At 41.3% G+C, this 23971-nt stretch overlaps 1 protein-coding gene across 1 annotated transcript in view; it reads right to left on the bottom strand.

The window, feature by feature from the left end:
* Positions 1-6149: 6149 nt before the first annotated feature.
* LOC309339031 (uncharacterized protein) overlaps positions 6150-23971 on the bottom strand; it is a 54326-nt gene continuing 36504 nt past the window's right edge. The window contains exons 26-39 of the mRNA XM_081856693.1: positions 23663-23774; positions 22940-22989; positions 21760-21936; positions 20835-20952; positions 17425-17590; positions 16055-16193; positions 14342-14495; positions 12827-12922; positions 12417-12560; positions 10911-11122; positions 9609-9747; positions 8148-8268; positions 7268-7377; positions 6150-6436 (exon numbers count right to left, since the gene is read on the bottom strand). Coding sequence (XP_081712819.1) covers positions 6269-6436; positions 7268-7377; positions 8148-8268; positions 9609-9747; positions 10911-11122; positions 12417-12560; positions 12827-12922; positions 14342-14495; positions 16055-16193; positions 17425-17590; positions 20835-20952; positions 21760-21936; positions 22940-22989; positions 23663-23774 — 1906 coding nt within the window. The 3' untranslated portion in view covers positions 6150-6268. The remainder of the gene's footprint in view (positions 6437-7267; positions 7378-8147; positions 8269-9608; positions 9748-10910; positions 11123-12416; positions 12561-12826; positions 12923-14341; positions 14496-16054; positions 16194-17424; positions 17591-20834; positions 20953-21759; positions 21937-22939; positions 22990-23662; positions 23775-23971) is intronic.

Raw genomic sequence — 23971 nt, 5'->3', positions numbered from 1 at the left:
AAAAAGACATGATTTTGGAGAAAATTAAAGAATGTGAGAAGAAATTAAGAACCAAACCGAAGTCACAGCCGATTCTGAGAGAAATTAAACTTTACCAAGCACAATACTCTAAATTGATAAACCAGGAAATAGAGTGGAAAGTTAAACTAATGAAACAAAGAACATTTGAATCAGCGAATAAATGTGGGAAACTGCTAGCATGGCAGTTGAAGAAGAGACAAAAAATGAACACAGTTACAAACTTAGAGATCGAAGGAAGAAACATACAGAATCCCATGGAGATTAGAAAGTGCTTCCAGAGATATTTCAAACAACTGTATACTCAAGGGCCGCAAGATGAGGCTGAGATAGAACAATTTTTGATAAAGAATGGACTACCAAAATTGTCACAAGAAAACAGATCAATCCTGAATTGTAAAATAACACGACAAGAGATTGAACAAGCCATTCAGAACATGCAATTGGGCAAATCTCCAGGGCCAGATGGGCTTACCTCCAAGTATTATAAGACATTGAAAGACTATTTGATACAACCACTGATGGAGGTAGGCAACGAAATTTTGGAAGGGAAGAAGGCGCCGGAATCGTGGAAAGAGGCTTTCATCACATTGATACCCAAACTGGAAACGGAAAAGACACAACTTAAGAATTACCGTCCCATCTCCCTCTTAAATGTGGATTACAAAATATTTGCAGATATTTTAGCAAGTAGATTCAAAAAAGTTTTAAATGAAATAATTCATAAGGACCAGGCAGGCTTTCTCCCAGGCAGACACTTGTTTGCTAATACAAGGAATATTATTGACATTTTGGAACTCTTGCAAACAAACATTAATACAAGAGCTGTGTTAATTTTTATAGATGCGGAGAAGGCCTTTGACAATATTTCCTGGAAATTCATGAAGAAAAACTTGGAAGGGATGGGAGTGGGACGGGGATTTGAAAACGGGATAGATGCAATTTATTCAGAACAAAAGGCCAAATTGATAGTCAACAATGTGGTTACAGAAGAGTTTAAAATTGAAAAAGGAACACGACAAGGCTGCCCTATTTCCCCATTGTTATTTATTTCGGTCCTGGAGGTGCTCTTGAATATGATTAGAGGAGACCAGTTGGTTGAAGGAATCCAGGTCGGAGCGAAACAGTACAAACTTAAAGCTTTTGCAGATGACCTAGTTTTGACTTTACAGGAGCCAGAATCTAGTACGAAAAGAGTATTACAATTGATTCAAGAGTTTGGTCGGGTGGCGGGATTTAAATTAAATAAGCAAAAAACTAAGGTATTGGAAAAAAACTTGACAGTTACAGAGTCAGAAAGGTTTCAGAAAGAGACAGAGTTAAACGTGGTTAAAAAAGTAAAATACCTAGGGGTAAATATAACAGCAAAAAATTTGAGTCTATTTAAGGACAACTATGAGAAATGCTGGTTAGAAATTAAGAGAGACTTAGAAAGTTGGACAAGACTGAAGCTTTCCTTGTTAGGCCGAATCGCTGCTATAAAGATGAATGTATTGCCAAAAATGCTGTTTTTGTTTCAAACTTTGCAGATTGTGGACAAAACAGAGTGCTTTCGGAAGTAGCAGAGAGATATCTCCAAATTTGTCTGGCAGGGCAAAAAGCCCAGAATTAAGTTTAAGATATTAACTGATGCGAAAGAAAGAGGGGGCTTTGCCCTGCCAGACTTAAGGTTGTATTATGAATCAGCAGCTTTCTGCTGACTAAAAGATTGGCTGCTTCTCGAAAACACTGATGTATTAGATTTGGAAGGTTTTAATAATGCTCTTGGTTGGCATGCATATTTATGGTATGACAAGGTCAAGATTAATAAGACTTTCAAGAACCATATTGTCAGAAAAGCAGTGTTTAATGTCTGGACAAAATACAAAGACTTACTGGAAAATAAAACTCCAAGGTGGCTTTCACCATTGGAAGCTAAGGCCCGGAAAAGACTCAATATGGAGGCCAAATGGCCGAAGTATTGGGAAATATTAGAAAAAGATGGAGATAACTGGAAATTGCAGAGTCAGGAGAAAATGAAAGACAAAGTGCGAGATTGGTTACACTACGCTCAGATTAAAGAAGTTTTTAAACTTGACAAAAAGTTAGGATTCCAGGTGGAAAAATCGAAGCTAGAAACGGAATTGTTAGAGCCTAAGACTAAGGTACTTTCAAGAATGTATAACTTGCTGTTAAAATGGAATACACAAGATGAAACGGTTAAATCGGCTATGATAAAGTGGGCACAGGACATTGGATATAACATCATGTTTGAGGACTGGGAGAGGTTGTGGACTACTGGGCTGAATTTTACTGCATGTAATGCTTTGAAAGAAAATGTTATGAAAATGATATATAGATGGTATATGACCCCAGTCAAACTTGCAAAAATATACCACTTGTCTGATAACAAATGTTGGAAATGTAAAGAAAATGAAGGAACATTCTTTCACCTCTGGTGGACTTGCCCTAGAGTGAAGGCTTTCTGGGAAATGATATATAATGAGCTGAAAAAGGTATTCAAGTATACCTTTCCTAAGAAACCAGAGGCCTTCCTTCTGGGCATTGTCGGCCAGAAGGTGCTAAAGAAGGACAGAACATTTTCTATGTATGCAACAACAGCAGCAAGGATACTTGTCGCTAAGCATTGGAAAACTCAAGATTTACCCACACTGGAAGAATGGCAGATGCAACTGATAGACTATATGGAACTGGCTGAGATGACTGGCAGAATCCGAGACCTGGGAGAAGAGACGGTGGAAGAAGATTGGAAGAAATTCAAGACTTATTTACAAAAATATTGTAAATTGTATGAATGTTAAGAAGGATGCTAGAGTATAAACAACTTGGCACCATTAAGCTAGATGAAGTGAAATATGAAGATAAGTTAAATTTAAGAAAAGATAAAGTTTTGGAAATTTAAGGTTATATTTAAATTTTTAAGATCTGAATAAAGGATATCTAAATTAGAGATACAACATTGGAAAATTAGATAATAAGAATAGAAACAAGGGGATAAATTTGCTGGATAAAATTTTATAGTCAGGAATGCAGGAGCGGGAGATGTGAGGGAGTCCAAAGAAGTTAAGAAAATTATGCTAAGAGATGTGTTATATTGTATTGTTTATTGGCACTGTAATTAAAATAAAAACTGTTAAAAAAAAAAAAGAAATGTGGAAAACTGAACTTAAAAAGATTGGGGGGGGGGGTTTTGACAAGAAACGGAGAGAAACAGGCAGGTTCCTTTGCCCCTATATATCATACCCAGTGTTGTAAGGTGTGCATGCAATCCTGATGGCTCACTGATTAGTGTCTGCTTGAACTGGCCCTAATATGCAGTTCAGTTTTTTCATGGGTTAAGAATTAAATAGACTGTTCTAAGGAAAAGGATGCATCTCGCTCTTCATGCAGTCACTCACTGGTATTACAAAGTATACATGGCTGAAGCCAATGGCCCTTTTCACTAAAGAACAAATTATTCTCTTTGTTTCAATTATGTAGAATGGCTTTATTTCAACAGGCTTTTTTTTGGGGGGGGGGGTTAGGGGCTCTCACCTTCTCCATTTCTCTCAATGTGGCAGATGAGTGTGCTTTTTGCACTGTTTCTTTCCAGCAGCTCATAGCCTTCAGTTTGCATAGCAGAACTCTCAACTGGTTGTTTTCATCCTGTAATGCTTGCAGGTGCCCCTGCTAAGAAGGCAGATAATTCTAGTCAAGGTAAGCTCCAGCAGCTGCTTGACTATGCACTTTTAAGAATAAACATCAGAGTCTGTACTTGTGAAAAAAGAAAAGTGAACACTCAGCAGAAACTCAAGTCACTAAAGTGTGCATCCATGATAACACACCCATATCTGAAATCAAAGTATTCACTCTGTGACTGTTATGCAAACCAGTGGCTTTGGCTTATTATCACATGGAGCTAAGCTTTGAAATTTTTATTTTTGCATTACAGCTGTGCCCACAATGACGCACACAAAGTATCTATAATGGGTTTTATTTCTCCAGTTCTGGGTTAAATCTGATATATGAGCTTTCTCCTCCATTTGTACTATATTTATCTTCCAGAACATCTGCTTTTTTAGAAAGTCAATAATCTGAACAGTTAGCATCTTGGCTATTCTGTGTGGTCTCATACAAGCAAAACTCTAAGAGTCCATATGAATGATTTGATAAGCAAGAACCAACATGTAAATTTACAACCTACCCTAACTGGAATGGGATTACATTTAATTTTAAAATCATAAAACAGAACACTTCAAAAACATAAGAATGCCCATTTTAAGCACAGGTGCATTTCAGCTTCAGAACTTTCTAGTAAAGAAACAACTTTTATTTTGTTGGTTTTAAGCCAAATCATATTTATTCTCTGCTTAATTACATTCCACCCAATGTTGGATTTGCCGACCAAGGCTCATTATAATAAACATTATAGTAATACTTAACAGAGTCGCTATAATAGGCACATAATACATGTGAAGTGCTATGAACACTTGAACTCATTATGCAAATGTTAAATGAGTCAGTGTTACTGTTCCCAGTACTGCAGGTGGAGAGGAAGTGAGGGTGTGTGAGAGAGAGAGTAGCTGGCCTGAAGTTCATGACAGAGGCAAGATGCAAACCAGGAACTTCCTGTCTGATAGCTTACTCCTTTCGCTGCTACACTACAGCAGCTAACTACCCTCAGTTCCTCTGGGAGGAAGGGCAGGTTACAAATTAAATAAATAAACCATAACACAAGAAAATCCATTAAAGCCGTCTCTTATAATGAGCCCTATGTTTAAAGGCCCATGGAAAGAAAAAGAAGACCACCAGTTCAATTAAAGTGGGCAGCTTGCCTGTAGGGCATATCTGTAGGTGAACAACATTCCACCAATGAGGTACATCCTTCTACTGTGTTCACTCTGTTCCTTGCAGATGCCAGCCCTTGTCTCAGCTCAGAAAGATCACCTGATAAGTGCCTGACCCTGGGGCCTTTGCGCCCCAAATGGTTCCTATGGGAGGAGTGTCTCCACAACAGCAAGAACATGCTCTTTCAAGTTCTTTTGGCACTGGGCATTTTAACTGGGCTTATGAACTCCTTTTCTAGAAAACATTCTTTAAAACCACATTTCTCACACATCAACTTACCTGAGCCAAATGTTCTTTGAGTGTCTTGTTATCTTTTGTGGAGCCGCACTTTTTCTTCAAGTCAATCATTTTGTCCACTCCTTCTCTTCTCACCTCACTGATGATCTCAAACATGCGTTGGCTCATGCTTAGACGATATTCATCCACCCTTCCCTGTAACCACAACAAGAAGCCATAAACTGCATATGCCATTTAATGTACATGAATTTAAAGGAAGGCAAGCAATTCCATAAGATTTCCTTAAAATATAATTATTATTTTTCCAGCAATAAAATGATTTATTTCTGAAATAAGGTGATTCTTCTGCAATGGAAGTGCTCCATTCAAGAAAAAATATCCAGATATGTTGCAATAACTAACAGGTTACTCCACAAAAGAAACCTGCACCAAAGAAATGCTGAAAAGGTAATGAGGCTACTGCTTCTAGGTATCACATTCACACAACCAGCAGGCAGATGTTGCAGAGGAGGCTGGCTATAGCCTGGAGTCCTGGCTTTGTATATCCATAGACTTACAAACCAAGACAAGAAACAATGCCACTATAAGAAACACAACTTTCTTAGAATATAAATCTATGGACAAGAATCCAAAGGAAATGGCCTTTGTGATTTCCAATATAATCCAAGTCATGGGCTGTATCCAATTAAGTCTTACTTTTGTACCTACTTTTAGTTGCAGACAGATCATAAATATGTTTTGCACCAATGCTTCATAATCTTCTTGCACTTCTTTTCTGATCTTATCGCTGAGGCCATGGGCTTCTCCTTGGAGATCAGCAATTCTAGCTCTCAGAGCCATCATTTCCATAATCATCTCATGACTCAGCTCTGCTACCTAGCAAAAGGTGAGAAAAATGCTATGCTATAACTCGTTTTCTCAAAAATAAGTGACGGGGAGATTAAGATGCCAGGCCCTGTCAGATATTCCTAAGGTTACCTGAATAAAAACAATAAAACTACTGCCACTAACCTGACTAAGACCCAGCTCAGCATTTCCTCGCTTGTCTTCTACAACATGCATTTCCTGAAAGAGAATGATAGAGCATTTTTCATTTGGTTTCTCCATCAACAGCCACTGTCAACTATTTTTTTTTACTTGTTTGGCCGAGCAATCAATGCAGCACATGACCCCTCTTCCACCACAATCAACAGTATGAGAATACTTGTTCTTTTTGATAGAGGAGCTGATGTTGCTGATGGAGTAAATTTTCATAAAACATGGAGTAGGTCTCAAAGTTGCTGCGTTCTCTGGCCATGACATCACAACCCAGAGCAGTGAAGCATTTTTGTAAGTGGTCTTTCGGAAAGGTTATCTGAGGGGAAAACAAAAAATGAAACTGTCAGGTTTTCTGATGGTCACACAGATAAATCTATTCACTTCCAGTGGTTCCTCCATTGTTCACTGGTGCCAGAGCACATACATCCAAGGTTCTGTCACCAGAATTTCTGCTTGAAGATTTCTGGTATGATGCATAGGATAGCCTAAACCTCCAAAATGATCCTCAGTACCTTCCAACAATCAGGATCAACTGGATCAGAGGTAGCCAATGCAATGCCCCCAGATGTTGCCGGACCACAACTCCCATCATGCCTAACCATTGGCTAGTGGCCATGCTGACAGGGCCTGATGGGAACTGCATTTGAACAGCAACTGGAGGATGCCATTTTGGCTACTCCTAGGCTAGATGGATAATTTATTTGATTCAGTAGCCAGGTTTAATAATTTCTGCCCAGCTCTAAAATGTATCTTCTTAGGCTAGATGGTGAAATATTTAAATTAAAAAATATGCAAGAGAACTTTCCCCTTAACCATGGGATAAACACAGCTTGTGCCCATGGAGGATGTAAAAACAGCATTTCCAGGAAAGTGTGTGCCGTGGGTCCAGCAAAATAATTTGGAATATGAAAATTGGAGAACATGCTTGAACAGACTCATTGGATGGTATCTGACTAAATCATAGTGACAACTAACTTAAGTCCACTGATTTCAATGGGTCTCCTCTCAGTAGATATGACTGACAGTGCTTATCTCTAGCAGAAAATGCCTGTAGCACAGCACATATTTCACCAAGAAAAACCTAAATTATGCAGTTATTTTGCCCCACAAGATTTCAATCACTGGAAAAGAAAAACAATTTATGTACCTCTGCATCAGTTTCTTGGTGATTTTCCATTAGCTTCTGTACAAATGATTCAACAATTTCTGGCCTTGTGACAGAGAAGATTTCTTGCATGCCATGATGTTTCCAGAGCTCTGAAAGAACAAGTTTTTGTTTTGGGGTGTGTGTGTCTTTTTCTTCAATCTTCAGAGTAATAAAACATGGAAGCCTCAGTCTACCTTGAGTATGACTAACACTGGGTATCTTGTGATGTGACAGGCTTTTTGATGGAGCACAAGTCCTACTCTGCTACTTTTTTTTTAATATAAAAAACCAAATGTGCAGGAGCACAGAAGATCATAATTGCAGGCAGACAAAGGGTGCCTGAATGTGACTAATGATGTTATCGTTATCATTATCATTATCATAGACGTACGCCATGCTCTTTGACAGAGCACAAGTCCCACAGTTCTGTAAGGGAAAAGAAAACCTGAAGGTGCAGCAAGAGTGATGTATCCCACATGCTGATAAAAGTGGAATGAGAAGGACATGAAACAATGTCTGGAGGACACAGTGTTGGTTACCTCTGGCTTAACACAACGCAAATGTGGGCTGCTGAATATATGCAGAGGCCTCTTTACACTTGCTGTTTGAAGAAAGCAACTCCAAGTGACCAGCTTTAGTGTTTTTTAGTGTGGCAACTTTCTCCATGACTCCTTAGTTGCAGCGCTTTGAAGAAGGTATTATGTGGGTCATGGCTAACCACCAAAGACAGATGATATATGGAGAAATTCAGGGTGGTGCTGACATAGTGACTGTGGTATGTACACAAGCAACTACTGGGTGTTGTTTCTCACTCCCCCCCACCCCCCGTCAAAACAGAACTTGGAGTAGAATCTAGATGCAAGATGGGTTCAGTTGTTACCTGTAGAGAGGTTTCTTTCTTCTCTTGTTTTTTCAGATATAACCAGCGTTATTTCTTTGTTAACTTTCTTTTGTACATCACGGATCATATGTATTTCTAGACTTTCCAAGAGTTTTTGCAGCTAGGATAAAAAAGCAGAACAAACTAGCTTGCTTTTAACTATATCTTCATTTAACCATTCAGAAGCCATGTTTCTTCAGAAAGTATATGGTCACTTTAGACTTCCTAAAATGGCAAAGTAAAGGCCAAACTCTAAATAGGGCAGCAGCCGCTTTAATCATTTTTAAGGCCTACAATCTTTAATTGATCAATGGGATAAAATTTTAAATCAATCACTTTAATGTATTTTAAAATAGACTAAAATGGGATCTGAATTAAATAGAGAACACCTATTTTAAAGTGTATTGTTTTTAAAATGATAGTACTAATGAGACTGCAGGTCTGTCTTGGAAGAGGCAGTCTCCCTGCGCTCTCAAGTAATAGGAAAGCGCACATCTACAGTGGTACAACATTTGCATGCACTATATTAAAACAGTATGCTTTTTCTTCAAAACAAATGACTTATTTATGTGTATTTAATTGATTAAACTATGAAAATTAATTTGATTAATTGCCAGATTTCTTTAATCAAGTGACAGCCTGACAGCTTTAAAAAATCATAAACCTAGGAAAAGTACATTTTTATACAAACGATATTTTGATAGTTATTGTCAGAGAGCATCAGGAGCAATGCCAGAGGTACTGTGAGCTGAGGACTGACCTGTCAAAAAGGTTGACTCAGGCCTTTTGACCTGATGAATGTATTAAGGACTTTATAAACTTCCTGGTTTTTTGCTGCTTGGTGGGGACAGGAAAAACAGGACAGTTATCAAGCCCCAAGCAAGTCACCAAACATTTCAGCTCAGAGGCAGAGTCACCGCCAGGCTGTGTAAACAATACTGTGTAAGCAATGGCTGGAGCAATAGTTTTATTTGGTATATGCATGTTTCCAACAAATACCTGCTGAGTGGCATTTGGTTTGGTGGGCCATGTTGTCTAAGGTTATCTGAACCATTTGCCAGGAGCACAAGCCACTATCGTATATGCCTCTACAAACTTTCCAAACAGCTTCAGAGCCAGATACAAAACTTCTGCTTGAAGAAAACTATTAAGGTAACTTCTTCTGCCTGAAGACACTATTCAGGCTACCTGTGTGTGTAAGATCAGGGCGGATGTGTGTGTGTGGAGGGTGGTGGTGGCTTAGTCAGCCATTATGCAGGGAGCATAGTCATGTTAAGGATTTGTTTGCAACAAGTAAAATATGGACAGACAACTCACAGCATTTGTACTATCTTAAGCTGCTGGGAAGGATTCTAATGTATGGGATTCTAATGTACCACAGAAACTATATTTTACTACAATTTTTAAAAGTATAAAATCATTCTCTTTTTGTATTCTGCTTGCCCATTAGCTATGTTTTACCTGGTGTGTTTTTATCTCAGTTTCTGAAGCGTCTTTAGGGGGCAGAATAGAGTGATATGTCAATCCAAATCCTTCAAGTTCATCTTCTATACCCATATGTATAGCCATGCTTCTCATAGCAGGATACAGAACTTCAGTACTAGAAAAATGCAGATACAGACATTGTACATGCTTAATTTCTCTTGTTTAATGTTTTCCATTTATTTTGCATTAGTTTCTAGCATGCCCTCAATATTACAATTTTCTATGTGCCTTTAAACTTGTTCATAAAGGATTTAGACTCATTGTGATTGAGGCAGCCAGTTTTGATGATAATACCATTTTTTCCCAAGGGTGTTAGAACAGAAAAGGATTGTGAAGAATCTCTCCAAACTGGGTAAATGGGCAGTGCAAGTGTAAAGTGATGAAAATTGTGGCAAAAAAAGTTTCTTAATTTCACATCAACGTGTTGCTCATGAGGTCTGAAGGGTTGGTGAATGATAAACAATGAAATCTGGGGGTCATATGTTGATCCAATGTGTGGCAACTGTGAAGAAGGTGAATTCCATGTGGCAAAATCTGAACTTCTGACTCCATTATGCCTCCAGAATAAGGCATGTTCCTTTTCCTAAACACTCAAAAAGCACCTAATTGAATCCTGTTTGGCAGGAAAATCAAGAAATCCTAGTGATACATTGTCAAAAGAGCCACTTCCCTGATCCCGTGTCAGCCATCTCCTCGAAATTTCCCTAAAGGAGTTAAAAGATTTACCTGGCAAGTATGAGATAGGATCTAACTCATCATCTACACTTGGATGAGACCACAAGCCTCATAGATCACATTTCTAACTGGCTGATTGCAAGCAAGAAAGTCATTCTCTCGCCACTCATAAGGTTGTTGTCAGGATGACTGGAATACAAGTAAAATGCTTTCCTTATGAATCACATTATACAGTAACTTAGTCATCATAATGTACCATGGGCAGGGTGGGTGGGGCAGGTTCCTGCATCCTTGTGCCTTATTAAACACTCTGCGGTTGGTTTATGGTTGCAGTGGAGAAAGCCAAGGAAAAGAAAGCCCTTTCCCACTTTATTTTCCTTTCCATCCCACCCCGCTTTTTTATAGACAAGATTTTGAAATGCCCTGTATCCTAGTAATCTAGTTTTAACTGTTGAAAATGAAATCAGATTTATAATAAAAGAGCAAGAAAAACCCAGGAAAACAAAAAAGCACTGAGTACTGTTTTTTTTTCTTTACTTTGTTGTCTGCACTGTTGATGATTAACCTTCACTCCAAAATCTATTACATGGAAATGGAACTTACCCGTATTGTTCAGCAAATTGCTTGTATAGAGGAACTGTGTTGATATCATCAACTTTTAATTTAAGCCTCCCCCATTCTGCTTTTAAAATTTCCAGTTGCTTCCACAGTATCAGGTAAGATTTCTGCAAGGAACTTGAAGCCACTGAATCAGGCAGCTCCAACAGTGCTTTTGAAGCCTTTCCACTTGCTTCAGTTGTCATTGCCAAATTCTGCTAAAATCATTGTGGGGAAAGCGTCAGACACAGAAGCTTAAAGCCAGAATGCATTTATAATGGCAGGGAAGACTTTTACTCTCTCTTCCTGCCATGACTGCCAGTCTGGATAGGCTAGCCATGCTAGCGACTCTTAAGTAGATGCCTACCACTTTCCTTACATGCCATCCAATCTGGGGGTGGGGAATATGAAACCTGAGGGTCCAAGGTAAATATTTATATGAGGAGAAACAGAGAGAAAGCACCCAGCTTCCTGGTCTCTCACCAGAGCCCAAGGTAGCTTGTTTTTCTCTGTCAAATCCCACTTATATATGCATGTGAAGCATGAAGCCAAATGGTCTAGGCACAAGAGAAAGAAATAATTGAGCCTGGCAGAAATGCATACACAAACTGAACAGTCAATATTAATAAGTTAATTAAGAATAAAAGTTAGGGTGACAAAGAGAAGCGGCAGAATGGTGCTTTTAAGAAAATTAAGAAAACAATTTTAGTTCAGTTGTATCTATCCTGCTGTAGCTGCTTCTGGTCTCCTCACACATGATGTAGCGGCACTGAAAGTCAGATGGAGTATGGAGAACAAAGGTCTGTTGGTTACAGTCATCTCTTGACCCAGGTGTGCTCTGATTGACAGGTGGCTTTTGATCAGCCACTCACAAGACAGCCATGCCCTCAGAAGTTGGCAGAAGGGCCGGAAGCTATCCTTTCTGCTTCTCCTACACAAAAACCATTCCACACTAAGTGAATTGAAGGGAGATTGGACTTCTCTGCATATATGTGAGGGAGGATTAGAGAGACCAAGTAACTGTACAGTGACAGGCTGGCACAGGGCAGGGCGGCATTACTAGTGTTAACTAGTGTTGCCAGTGTTGCAGGCAGAGAAAATGTAGCAGAGCAGATGTTTTAGACACAAAAGCTGCATCACCTCACACTACTCACGCTGATAAAGAGAAGAACCTCAAGAGATACAAAACTGTACACCACATTTGTTAGCATTCTGATTGACTCAGTCATCTACTGTGCCACTTGTGTAAGTCACTTCTGCCAAACACACATTTGCCAGTTTCCATGAAGAAGTTTTATTCATATATACAGTAGTACACAATTCTAATGTAAGATCCCATATAATATCTTCTAACATGCTACATTCCAGCAAGCGCTGCAACCATGTGATTTTGTTTAACTTGAAACTTGACTAGATCTTTTTACAAAAAAGGAATAAAAACCACATTAGTTAAACTGAACTGTTCATGAAAAGATGGTGCCAGATGTCAGTGAGTTGCTGTCTCTAATTTACCTTTCCAAAAGATGTTCTCTGTTCTCCATGACCATTCAGACCCTCATAATTACTCCAGAGTACATCCTCCATTGCAAGCTGCATCTCGACCAGCTCCCCATGGACTACTTTTCGATCCTCATCGTTCAGTCCACACAGACATAGCTAGAAAGGTCAGTCAGTCAATTTTTACTTGCAAAATACTTTATTTATTTATTTATGAATGAATAAATGAATGAATGAATGAATTGCTTCCCGTGACGAGGCACCTCAAAGTAATTTTCAATATAATGACATATATTAAGGATACATATATAAAATTGGTTAAGGACAACTGCACATAAAAACAATTCTAAGTTGGGTTGGTGAGTAGGGATGGCAGCCCCCAGTAGAATTTAATATGCACCTTAGAGGTAATATGAGTACCATACCTGCATATTATAGTTTATGGGGTCTAGGTTGCTGATAATAACAGGAAATGGACCTGTGCTTGCTAGGAATGTTCTCCATGGGAACAACAACAGTGCCTAAAAACAAAGAGTTGCAACTTTAAAATGTAATATTAAACTACAAGCACATATAAACCAAATATCCTAAAATGCAGTTTCACTAACAGTATGCACCTTTCTCTGCTAGGCAGAAAGTGGCAGTAAGGCTACCCAACTTCACCAATTCAAGCCAGGTACAAAAGAAGACCTCTGTGGGAAGATGTAACTACCCAACAGCTGCTCAGTGTTTACAGGTGGAAGTTCTTGTGTTAATCAAAACACAGTGGTACCTCTGGTTAAGAACTTAATTCGTTCTGGAGGTGTGTTCTTAACCTGAAACCGTTCTTAACCTGAGGTACCACTTTAGCTAATGGGGCCTCCCGCTGCTGCCATGCCGCCGGCACACAATTTCTGTTCTCATTCTGAGGTCAAGTTCTTAACCCGAGGTATTACTCCTGGGTTAGTGGAGTCTGTAACCCGAGGTGTCTGTAACCTGAGGTACCACTGTAACTTCACTGGATGCAACTCTAAATACCAGATCAGAGAAAAGCTGGAGGGGGGAAAATGTTATATGCATAGCAATACATAGGAGGCTTAAGCTTTCTCAAATCCCCCCCCCCACAGGAAATAGTATTAGGATAAAACTTGCATTGACATAAACAAGATGTATTTTCCTAATAATGCTAGCTGCCATGTGCGGGGAAGGTGAATTTTTACTGAAATTGCAGTTGGGGAGGGAAGACTTAAAGCCCTCTCCCTATAGGCTGCGATGCAAGTGATGACATTCTCTGCCCTCCCACCCTCCATGCACCTGGTATTTACCGTAATTTTTTAAAGCCCACAATATGATTGCTAATTATATCATTAATATAGTTAGACCCAAGATACCAGTTGATCCAGGGGCAGTGCACAGCAGTGATCTGCTTTTGGCAGCCAATTCTGTCCTGTGCCCACAGCAGCTGCTAGTTTGCAGTTAATGAGCCACCAGGCTTGACTGTGCAAAAGCTGCACCTTTGCATGCTGTCCACACTGAGCTGTCTTGTGGTGGCAGTTAAGACCACAGATTGTGCCACACAGCAAAAGAGTTGGGCCACCTGCCTACCACAAGCAGGGAACCACCTAAGTAAGAGAAGAGACCATTGGCTGCCATAAGGAGGTGAACCAAATGCTTTGGGTCCTAAGCCATCATGAGGTTTAGGACGCAAGAGACTCAAAAGGCTCAAATTTTGACATCAGTTATGCCACTGCTGGTGGACTGGCGAAAAGAGAAATGGCTAAAAAAACCTGGAGACTGTTGTGATGAAACCTTTTGTACTTTGAGAAAATACCCCAAGGAGACATCTTGTTTTTTTCAACAAAGAGACACATACATATAGCCTTGTGCTGATTGCACAGCTAACAATGGTACAAATGAGAAGGAAACAGTAAGAGGAATCTTTGGAAGACTATTTTACTCACTCTGTGGCCATGTGGATCTAGTGGCTGTGGAAGCCGGAGCTGGGAAGCAAAGGCACTTCCAACAATGGTGTTACTTATGGGAGGCAACCCATGGTAAATGTGATCCATAATGCTCTGATAGGCAGAAACATTTCCAGATGATAAAAATGCTTCTCTGGAGGGTTACCAGGGAAAAAAAATACATTATAAAAGCAAATACAATAAAATTATTTCCTATTTATTAATCAATGTTGTTTTTTAAAAGGTCTGATTTTAACATGTACTTATTTTCAAACTGCTCCATACATCCATAATTTAGAAAATTAGCATGGCGATGTACTTCACTTGAAAGTGACATGAGATTTGCCCTTTAGTGAGAAGCCCTGAAGAGAGGTTTTAGGCCAGTTTAACTGTTATGGTTTTCTTCCCTCAAATCCTGGAAATCAGGAAATCTGAGATCAGGAATGGATGCTGATAATTCTCTGCTTGAGACCTATTCCTCATAGAACTATGACTCCCTTTATTCCTACGCCTCTTGTATAAATATGCCCCTGAGCAATAGCAATCAATGTAGCATTTCTGGTAGAATTCAAGAACTCTCCCAACCCCCAGATGATCCTCAGGGTTCCTTCCAACTCTATTATTCAAGATGGAGAAAGCAAAGCAAACCCACTGCACTCTCTCACTGTTGAGAGTTTACTCCGGCTCCTATCTTATGTGCATTTGGAACTCACACACATCTCACCACAGGGTAGATGTGCAAGTTCTCCCTTCAGGTATGGACATGCTGGCTGGGACAGATGGCAACTGTAGTCCAAAACTTCTAGAGGGGACCTGGTTAGTGAAGGCTGCTATATTATTCTAAACCTTCCTATTGGCTAATGTGCAGATTAAATAATCTGAATGACCAACTACCTTAAATCTATGCATTACAGCATAGGGTTCTACAAAAACACAGAAATGCAACAGCTTTTTGCAACACATGGAAATGAACAAAGAAAACATCAATTTCATTTAAATATCTTTATTATATATCTTCTTAAGATCAATCAGTGTTTAAAATATTGCTAGATGTACACCTCCCATGATCAGAAATTTTAAAGGTGGCTTTGGTGCACAATACCGAAACCTGCTATTTTTAGAATTTGTTTTTCGGAAAGGTTTCCAATAAAAGCAAAACAACAGGTGTAAGAATGCAGGTGGCGCTGCTATTATAAGTTTTGGAATCACAGGCTGAAACACACAAACACACAATCATGTGCAACTTTCCCCAGCTAATATATATAAAAAAGACAACTAAAAGCAAACTCAAGAAGCTGCAAATTTAAATGAAGGATAGGTTGCATAACTCTTTTTCACTGCCATTTTTGTCCTCAAAAAATTTGCTCCTGCCCCCAGCTGCTTTTTAGCTGGCAGGGGAAAAGATAGTGGTACTTATATGTTTTCTCAAATAAATGGGAAAACAGCAGGGAGCTACTTTTGAGTGGGGCAAATGGCCGGGGGTGGGGGTGGGGAATAGGCAGCCTCTGTGCATCTCCCCTCCTCTATTTAAATCCACAGCTTCATATGACAGCTTTTGGTTAAAAGAAATTTAAAGAGGAAGGGAAAGTGATATACAACTTCTCATAATGTGTAGTTTCAGCCTTAAAGAAAACACCTGCCAGATCCTTCCCTTTTGACATATCCCCCAACTTGAATCAACATCCTTATTTTTGAACTATGCTAATCTCTTACCGCACAGAATGTCTAACTGCTGCCTCAAATTGCAGAAGTGTAACTTCTCTGTGCATGCTCAGCATCTGGGCCACTTTCTTTGGATCCGAGGGACTATGAAGATTGTCTATTTTTTTCTGCAGGTCTTGGAGCTCAATTCCTAGAATCCCAACAGCAGTCATAAATAAAATATCCTGGCATTTATTTGCCTTATTTATTTCATTCTTACATCCAATGCTTCTACCCATTTAATTTCAGTCCAAGCTGAAACCTATGGGAGGCAATGGTGGCTTTAGAACAACAGGAGCTCAGTCCCTACAGTCCCAAGGATGGCAATAAATCCAAGGAGGCAAACTGGCTCAGCCCTTGTAATCACAGCCAAGGATAGGATCAGAATGCACACACAATCTATTTTTAACCATTGCAGAGAAAGTTGCCTAGTTTCTTATACAAACATTACTTTGCTCCTTACTTCTTGAAAGCACCACACACAATAAAACATCTGCAGCGTGTATGTCACACCCTAGTGCAAACATGTACAAAGATCATAAGTCTGAACATGCATGCATACATCCACTCATGGGCATGGATGGACATACACAGTCAGGCATAACCTAAGAATTGGTAAAATACAACCATGTTCCATTCTAGAGAAAACTGTGACAAAAGCCAGCTTATGAGTCTCAGCTACCAGCAAGCCATACAATATAACCATTTCAGCAGACAGTTAAAACATTATTTGATTGAATAATTTGGTTTGTGAACAAGATCCAACAGAATACATAATGGCAAATGTATAGTAGATTTTCATTAAATTAGGGCTGTACAGGTGTTTGTAGTTTAAATATGGGCCCAGAAAATGCCTCCCTGCCCATCTTTTGTTTCAGTGAACTGGATGTCCTTCTTTAGAACATCTGACAATTCAGCTGAAGATGTTTCACTCAGCAGTAAATCTCACTGATATCAGATTACAGTCTCGTAGAGAATCAAAGACAATCAAATAAGAATATTTACCACAAATAAACAGAAATGTTTAACTTGAACTGTGTCAAATGTGTGAGGGAAAGAACCCCACCCCCCAGCCCCAGGAAAACTCAGGAAGACCCATACATGACTGGATCACCAGCCAATATGGTTTGAGGAAATATTTCCCAAACCAGAAACTCTTAATTTGAAATAGTGTGTGTGTGTGTGTGTGTGTGTGTGTGTGTGTGTCTGTGTCTGTGTGTCTGTGTGTGCGCGCACACACACAATGAAAATCACAGATGTTAAGCATAAACGTGCAGTTTCTGATTTATGGCATCTATACCCATAGTATTCCTTTGAACAGCGCATTTCAAACTTCCCCTTACATTCATTATCTGTTTCAAAGAAGAACATCTGTTACTAACCGATCCATTCAGTCCCTCCCCATTCTGCAGTGAGATGGTCAGGAGGGCACACATAATCAAGGCAGCCTGTTGCATTTCCTAGCTGTGCAAAGCTGAAAATGTAGGAAATAATGTCGTGAAAAGCTGCAACAATTTGCAGTGTCTGCCTCAGGGCTTTGAAGCCAGTCTATGGAAAAGAGAAGGAAATACAGGGAGAAAAATCTTTCAAAAATTAAACACAAGTCATAATCAATTAGCCATTTAGCAATCACAAACTGAAAGCAGCAGCTGCTATTTGCAATCTAATGGGTGTTAATTGTGGGATCAGTGCAGGCCCACACAGGGGAGGGGGGCAGCCAGGTACACTTGCCCTGGGCCTCACAGGGCTAAGCTGGCATGGGGCAACCCACCAGGGATCAGGTGCTTTTTTTGTTTGAGTTTATAACTCAAGACTCTTGCCCTGGGCCTTAGACAAGCTCTGCATGGGCCTGGACCAGTGCTTCTCATGCACTGTAGCATCACACAACATCAACATCAAAACACCAGCTTGCCCCCACCCCCATTTAATCATTTCCCCCTACTTCTGGGGGAAATCTAATAAGTTAAAAGAAATGGTTGCCAGCAACCCATTGGCAATATTGAGGCCTCATCTGAAAACACCTCAAGCAAGTCTCTAGATTGGACTGCTACCTTTACTAACAGTTCAAAATCCATTCCAGAAAATATTACTAATATCCCATAGGCTTTCTATATTTATTTCATTCAAGGTTAGTTCTGCCATTAAACAAAAGAGGCAGTCCACTTGAGGTGGTAGATTTGGGGATTACCATTGGAGAGGACCAGATCAGTTTTTGCTTAGGGGTTAATTTTGTAGCTGCCTCCCTCCCTTGTATCTCATCATATAGCAATAGAACATCTAATATTCAAGAACTGAGTGGGGTTTTCAGTTTTAAGGTCTTAAGTTCCTCCCTCTTACAACTGTTACCCATGCCTCAGGCAGCTGATGGAGTTCAGAAGGCGGTCTCCACCATGGCTGCTAGACAGCTGGTGACCACCCATTCCCCCCTGGAATCCTCTCTGCCACTGGAGAGAACTTGATTTGTTTTACCAAGTGTTTTACTAATTTCCATGGGCAGAAGAGACCAATCTTTGCCTAACCACACACTCCTAATTACATTGGATTGAATCCAAAGGCTTCCCAGGACACTGCAAGGGTGGGGGGATGGGCCTAAACTGCATGCAACTCTGTTCATACAGGGTGCTTCTGCTAGATTCTGGGCAAGTCTCCTCTGCTACTGCAACCCTGTGACTCTGCGACTCATGCAGCCTCTTATCTTCGTGTGGATTTTAATTGTCGGCTGCTTTGGGAGTAAAGGTTGTGGTGCAAGGGACTGGAGAAAAGGGAGGGAGGTTCTTCTGCGAATGGAACGCCCCATTCATGGAAATGTCCTCCTCCCAGTTTTCAGAAATCCTCCCATATTCCCTAGTCCAGCTTATTCAGCAGAATCCATGGTAGCTTCTAAAGCCCCTATAGCACACTTTCCTCTGGATCCAGCGCCTAATAATACAGTGGTGCCTCGCAAGACGAAATTAATTCGTTCCGCAAGTTTTTTCTTCTTGCGAGTTTTTCGTCTTGCGAAGCACGGTTTCCCATAGGAATGCATTGAAAATCAATTAATGCATTCCTAGGGAGACCGCCTTCAGACCAGGTCCGGGGACAGTCTTTCCCCGGACCTCTTCTGAAGGCTGGTGGGGGGGGAGGACTTTTCTCCCCACCGCCAGGCTTCAGAACAGCCTTCTGAAGGCTGGCGGTGGGAAGAAAAGCCCTTCTCCCGCCGCCAGCCTTCAGAAGAGTTCCTGCAGGGCTGCCTAGGCTGCGAATAGCAGCCTGCTGCCGGGTGCGAGGGACGCTCTGAAGCAGAGCGCCCCTCGCCCGGGGCAGACATCTGCAGCTTGGGGAGCCCTGCAGGACTTCCCCACAGGGCTCTCCAAGCTGCGGATAGCAGCCTGCTGCCCCGCTCGAGGGGCGCTCTTAAGCAGAGCGCCCCTCGGGTGGGGCAGACATCTGCAGCTTGGGGAGCCCTGCCGGACTTCCCCACAGGGCTCTCCAAGCTGCGGATAGCAGCCTGCTGCCCCGCCCGAGGGGCGCTCTTAAGCAGAGCGCCCCTCGGGTGGGGCAGACATCTGCAGCTTGGGGAGCCCTGCCGGACTTCCCCACAGGGCTCTCCAAGCTGCGGATAGCAGCCTGCTGCCCCGCACGAGGGGCGCTCTTAAGCAGAGCGCCCCTCGGGCGGGGCAGACATCTGCAGCTTGGGGAGCCCTGACTTCCCCACAGGGCTCTCCAAGCTGCGGATAGCAGCCTGCTGCCCCGCACGAGGGGCGCTCTTAAGCAGAGCGCCCCTCGGGTGGGGCAGACATCTGCAGCTTGGGGAGCCCTGCCGGACTTCCCCACAGGGCTCTCCAAGCCGCGGATAGCAGCCTGCTGCCCCGCACGAGGGGCGCTCTTAAGCAGAGCGCCCCTCGCGCGCGGCAGACATTCACAGCTTGGGGAGCCCTGCGGGGAACTCTTCTGAAGGCTGGAGGCGGGAGAAGGGCTTTTCTTCCTACCGCCAGCCTTCAGAACAGCCTTCTGAATGTTGGCGGTGGGGAGGAAAAACCCTCCTCCCACCGCAAGCCCCGGGAAGAGAGGAGAAGCTGCGCGCCTTCTCCTCTGTTCCCGGACCTCCCACCGCAAGCCTTCAGGACAGGTCCAGGAACAGAGGGGAAGGCGCGCAGCTTCTCCTCTCTTCCCGGGGCTTGCGGTGGGAGGAGGGTTCCCCGCTGTCCCCGGAGATTTCCCTATGGGCTTTCGTTTTGCGAAGCAAGCCCATAGGGAAATTCGTCTTGCGAAGCCGCTAAAAAATCGGAAAACCCTTTCGTCTTGCGGGTTTTTCGTTTAGCGAGGCATTCGTCTTGCGGGGCACCACTGTATTTCAACAGCAGCACAATATGGCAACATGACAAAAGAAACCAGTTCCAGGTTAATCTAAACCAGGGCAGCCCAACCTTTCATACCAAGTGGGCCACAGGAGTACTTGCACACTGCCTTGTTGTGTGAACAGGCGGGGAGCAAGGCCAAAATTTACTGCCTTCTCAAAGTTGGCTAAGTGCAGCACAAGGCTCTGGCAGGGTCCTAGAGCCCTCCCACCTTCTTTCCCATGCTCGAAAAGTGCCAACGAGGCTTTGGAAAGGACCCTGTCAGAGCCCTCAACATCCTTCCCAAATCAAAAGTGCCTCGCTTACCCAGCTTGGGAAGGCAGTACAAGGACTGGGAGGGGCGCCAAATGTTGCTAGGGGGCCACCAAAAAAGGAATCAAGGGCAGCATGTTGGACCACCATGATCTATACAGTTTGACTGACAAGAGTTTTCTTCAGGGCTATAGTGTACGAACCTTCTCTGGTAGCATTTTAAACACAGATAGGATTTCAGAAGGGTGAGGGATGAACCACAGATTCAAGAAGGACCGTCCATCTGTGGACAGCAAACCACGAGGCCGTGTCTGGAATGACCTGAGTTGTTACGGGAGGAAAGTGAATTACTTGCACAATCACATCACAATGTTCTGTGGCACTCAACAGGGTATTTTTGCGCAATAGCTATACAGTTGTTTCTCGTTTGCTGCATGTGGTACATTCATATATAAAAACAAGAAATATAACCTATATAGTCATAATTTTATAATTACTACATTAAGTGGTGCCTTTTCACACAAATTTCTCCCAAGCGGCCGATGACACAACAGTGGCAAAAATAGGCTCAGCTGTGTGGAAACTGAGGTGGTGTGGAATTGATAAAGTGATTAGACGAGAGACAGCAGAAGGCCCCACAAGATGCTCCAAGTTTCTAAAGGAAAATATGATAAAACAAGCAAACCAAATAGCAGCCTCCTAAGCTACCTCTCCGTCCAACAGGGGACGGGAGGTGGGCTTCTAATCCCACTTTGAAGATAACACTTATAGGCTTTATTCGCATGATTCTCCCTCTGTTTATAAGCTTACTATCATATCCTTTGACCTTTCCAAACAGGTGTAGTGATTAGAATGCTGAACTAGAATTGGGGAGACCAGGTTAAAATTCCCATTCTGCCATGAAGCTTACCGGTAACCTTGGGCCTGTCACTGTCTCTCCGCCTAACCTACCTCACAGGGTTGTTGTTAATTTATTTATACTTTGCCTTTTTCTCTGATGGGATTATATCTATCTAATAGCCAGAAAGAAAGAAACTATTGGCTAGCAGCAGTAATCCCACTGTCCCCAATTAGCAAAACAACATGATATGGAACTCTATAAACAAGCAGCTCAGAGTATTTACATACCTGGGATCATCTTCAGGCTTTTCTTTTAATTCTTGTTTTTCTTTCTTCTCTTGCGGTAACCCAATCATGAAGTATTTGTCTCTCACGCTGGGGAAATCATCTAGCATAGATTTTAAACTGTTGTAATAAGCAATGATCTGACTTCGAAGAGAGTATTGTGATATACGATGGTTCATCCTAAAATGGTACCAAAGTTTAGCATTAGCAAAACACTATAGTGTTCATATCTGAAGAACCAGTTTCCCTGCTTTATTGTTTTCTTTCACTGAAATGTAAAGGACATATCCAAATTATAAATATTAGCACAGAAGAAACCTCGTAATTTCTTAGTGCTCTCTTGCTCATGAATGGATAAAATGTGTTGTGTAAAATACATTGTATTTTCAACGTTAGTGAAGAATAAATGGTAGCACTCATTTGAATGCAGACATCTTTAAATATTTTCCATTGTTCCATACAAAGCAGTTGTGTGATTCTTACATTTACACAATTGGAAATAGGTTGCATTTACTGTTTAGGCTGTTGCAATCAGTATCCAATCCTACTACAGGCTTCTTGTGTTCCCTCAGGTGAGTCACATAAAATTCATGTAGCATCAGGGGTCACAATTTGTTCCTAATGATCCAAAATTGATGTCCCAAGTGAAAACACCTTTGCTCCTGAGGAATCAGGGCCTACTACTCTTTATTCAGGATTGCCTATCTTGATAACCGTTACTCACCTTCACTCTTCCTCCCTCCCTCCCTCTCTTCCCCCTCCCCATAACATAATGGACTGTCTAACAACTGCTGTGACCCAGATTATTACAATTGTTCTTATATAGGCAGTTTATTTGCAGAAACTGCCTGAAGCATAACTAGATTGCTTTTACTTTCCAACTGGCCCTCTTGAAATTATTTTAGTATTATTTATGTTGTTTGTGTTTTGCTTTGTTACATTTTGGCAGGCTTTTTGTTTTTTATTTATAGGCTTGGAGATTACTCTCTTCTATTTTCTAGCTGATCTAAGGACAGACTGTTTGGCTTCATCTCCCCATTATTGAAATGTCCACATCGTACCAATATAATATATAGCATCGGCCTGCAGCGAGAATAGGAAAATAAACTTTTTACATACATTCATACAAACAAACTCCACTAGCCTTTGGTGGAGATATGCTGTATAGATTTTGTGTACTTACTTATGGCAGTATTCAACAATAACTTCTCTTTTGACTTTTTCAACTTCCTCCTGCAACAAATTATACCATTTGTTTTTACATAAGATTTCCAGTTTTACATAATTATGCATATATATTATCTTACAAAGACACACGTCAGTGGAAAGTTGTGTATTCAAAAAGTCAAATGCTGCAACCTCTCTTCATAGGGAAGTTGCTCCATCCTATTGATGTGTGTGATTGTCCTTTTTCAAGCCTATAAATTCATCTCTCATCGCCACTATCTGCCTCAGTTTCTCAGACTCCCCTTTTCAAACGTTTGTTCAAGCACTAGAATGTTCCCTATATTTTCTGTTGCAAATAATTCAGTCAGCTTTTCCACAATCTCCTAATCCTCCTTTAGCACATCTTTGACTTCCTAGTCACCCAGCCACCTCCCTGTAATGTATTTAAATAACTTATTGTTGGCCTTGATGTATTTAGCAATGTGGTCCTAAAATTCTTTTTTCGCAGCTCTTGCTAGCTGCTTCCACCTTTTTTGTGCCAAAGCATGCTGGTTTATATTAGGCTGAGTTTCCACAATACACTCCAGTTGAGCTTCTGATATTGTGTGTGTTTTTTAAACAACTCCCAAACATTTGGGAGTGCACTGATTCTGAAGCCAAAAAGTTCCCTAAGCGTTAGTCTGAAAACACATACAACAAAATGTAAGTAAATTCCGATATTATTTCCTGGCACACTTACAGGATTTTGCATTCTAGCCCCCAGGATTTGTTTCTTTTGAATGAATGTGTTCAGCATCATGTCCCGTGGACCCTGTTTCTCCAACTGAATTGAGACAAAAGCTTCTCGAGGCCTGGAGAATGAGCAATAATGTTATCCTGAAGGTAGAAATACTGACATTTTCCTGTTAACAGGCAAACTACATAGTTGAACAACTAATATTTACCCACAGTGGGTGGCACTGTGGGTTAAACCACAGAGCCTAGGACTTGCCGATCAGAAGGTTGGAGGTTCGAATCCCCGCAACAGGGTGAGCTCCCGTTGCTCGGT

Source organism: Podarcis erhardii, assembly GCF_964252035.2.
Source record: "Podarcis erhardii genome assembly, chromosome: 3".
NCBI classification, from domain to species: domain Eukaryota; kingdom Metazoa; phylum Chordata; class Lepidosauria; order Squamata; family Lacertidae; genus Podarcis; species Podarcis erhardii.
This window is presented reverse-complemented; position numbering and strand designations above follow the sequence as displayed.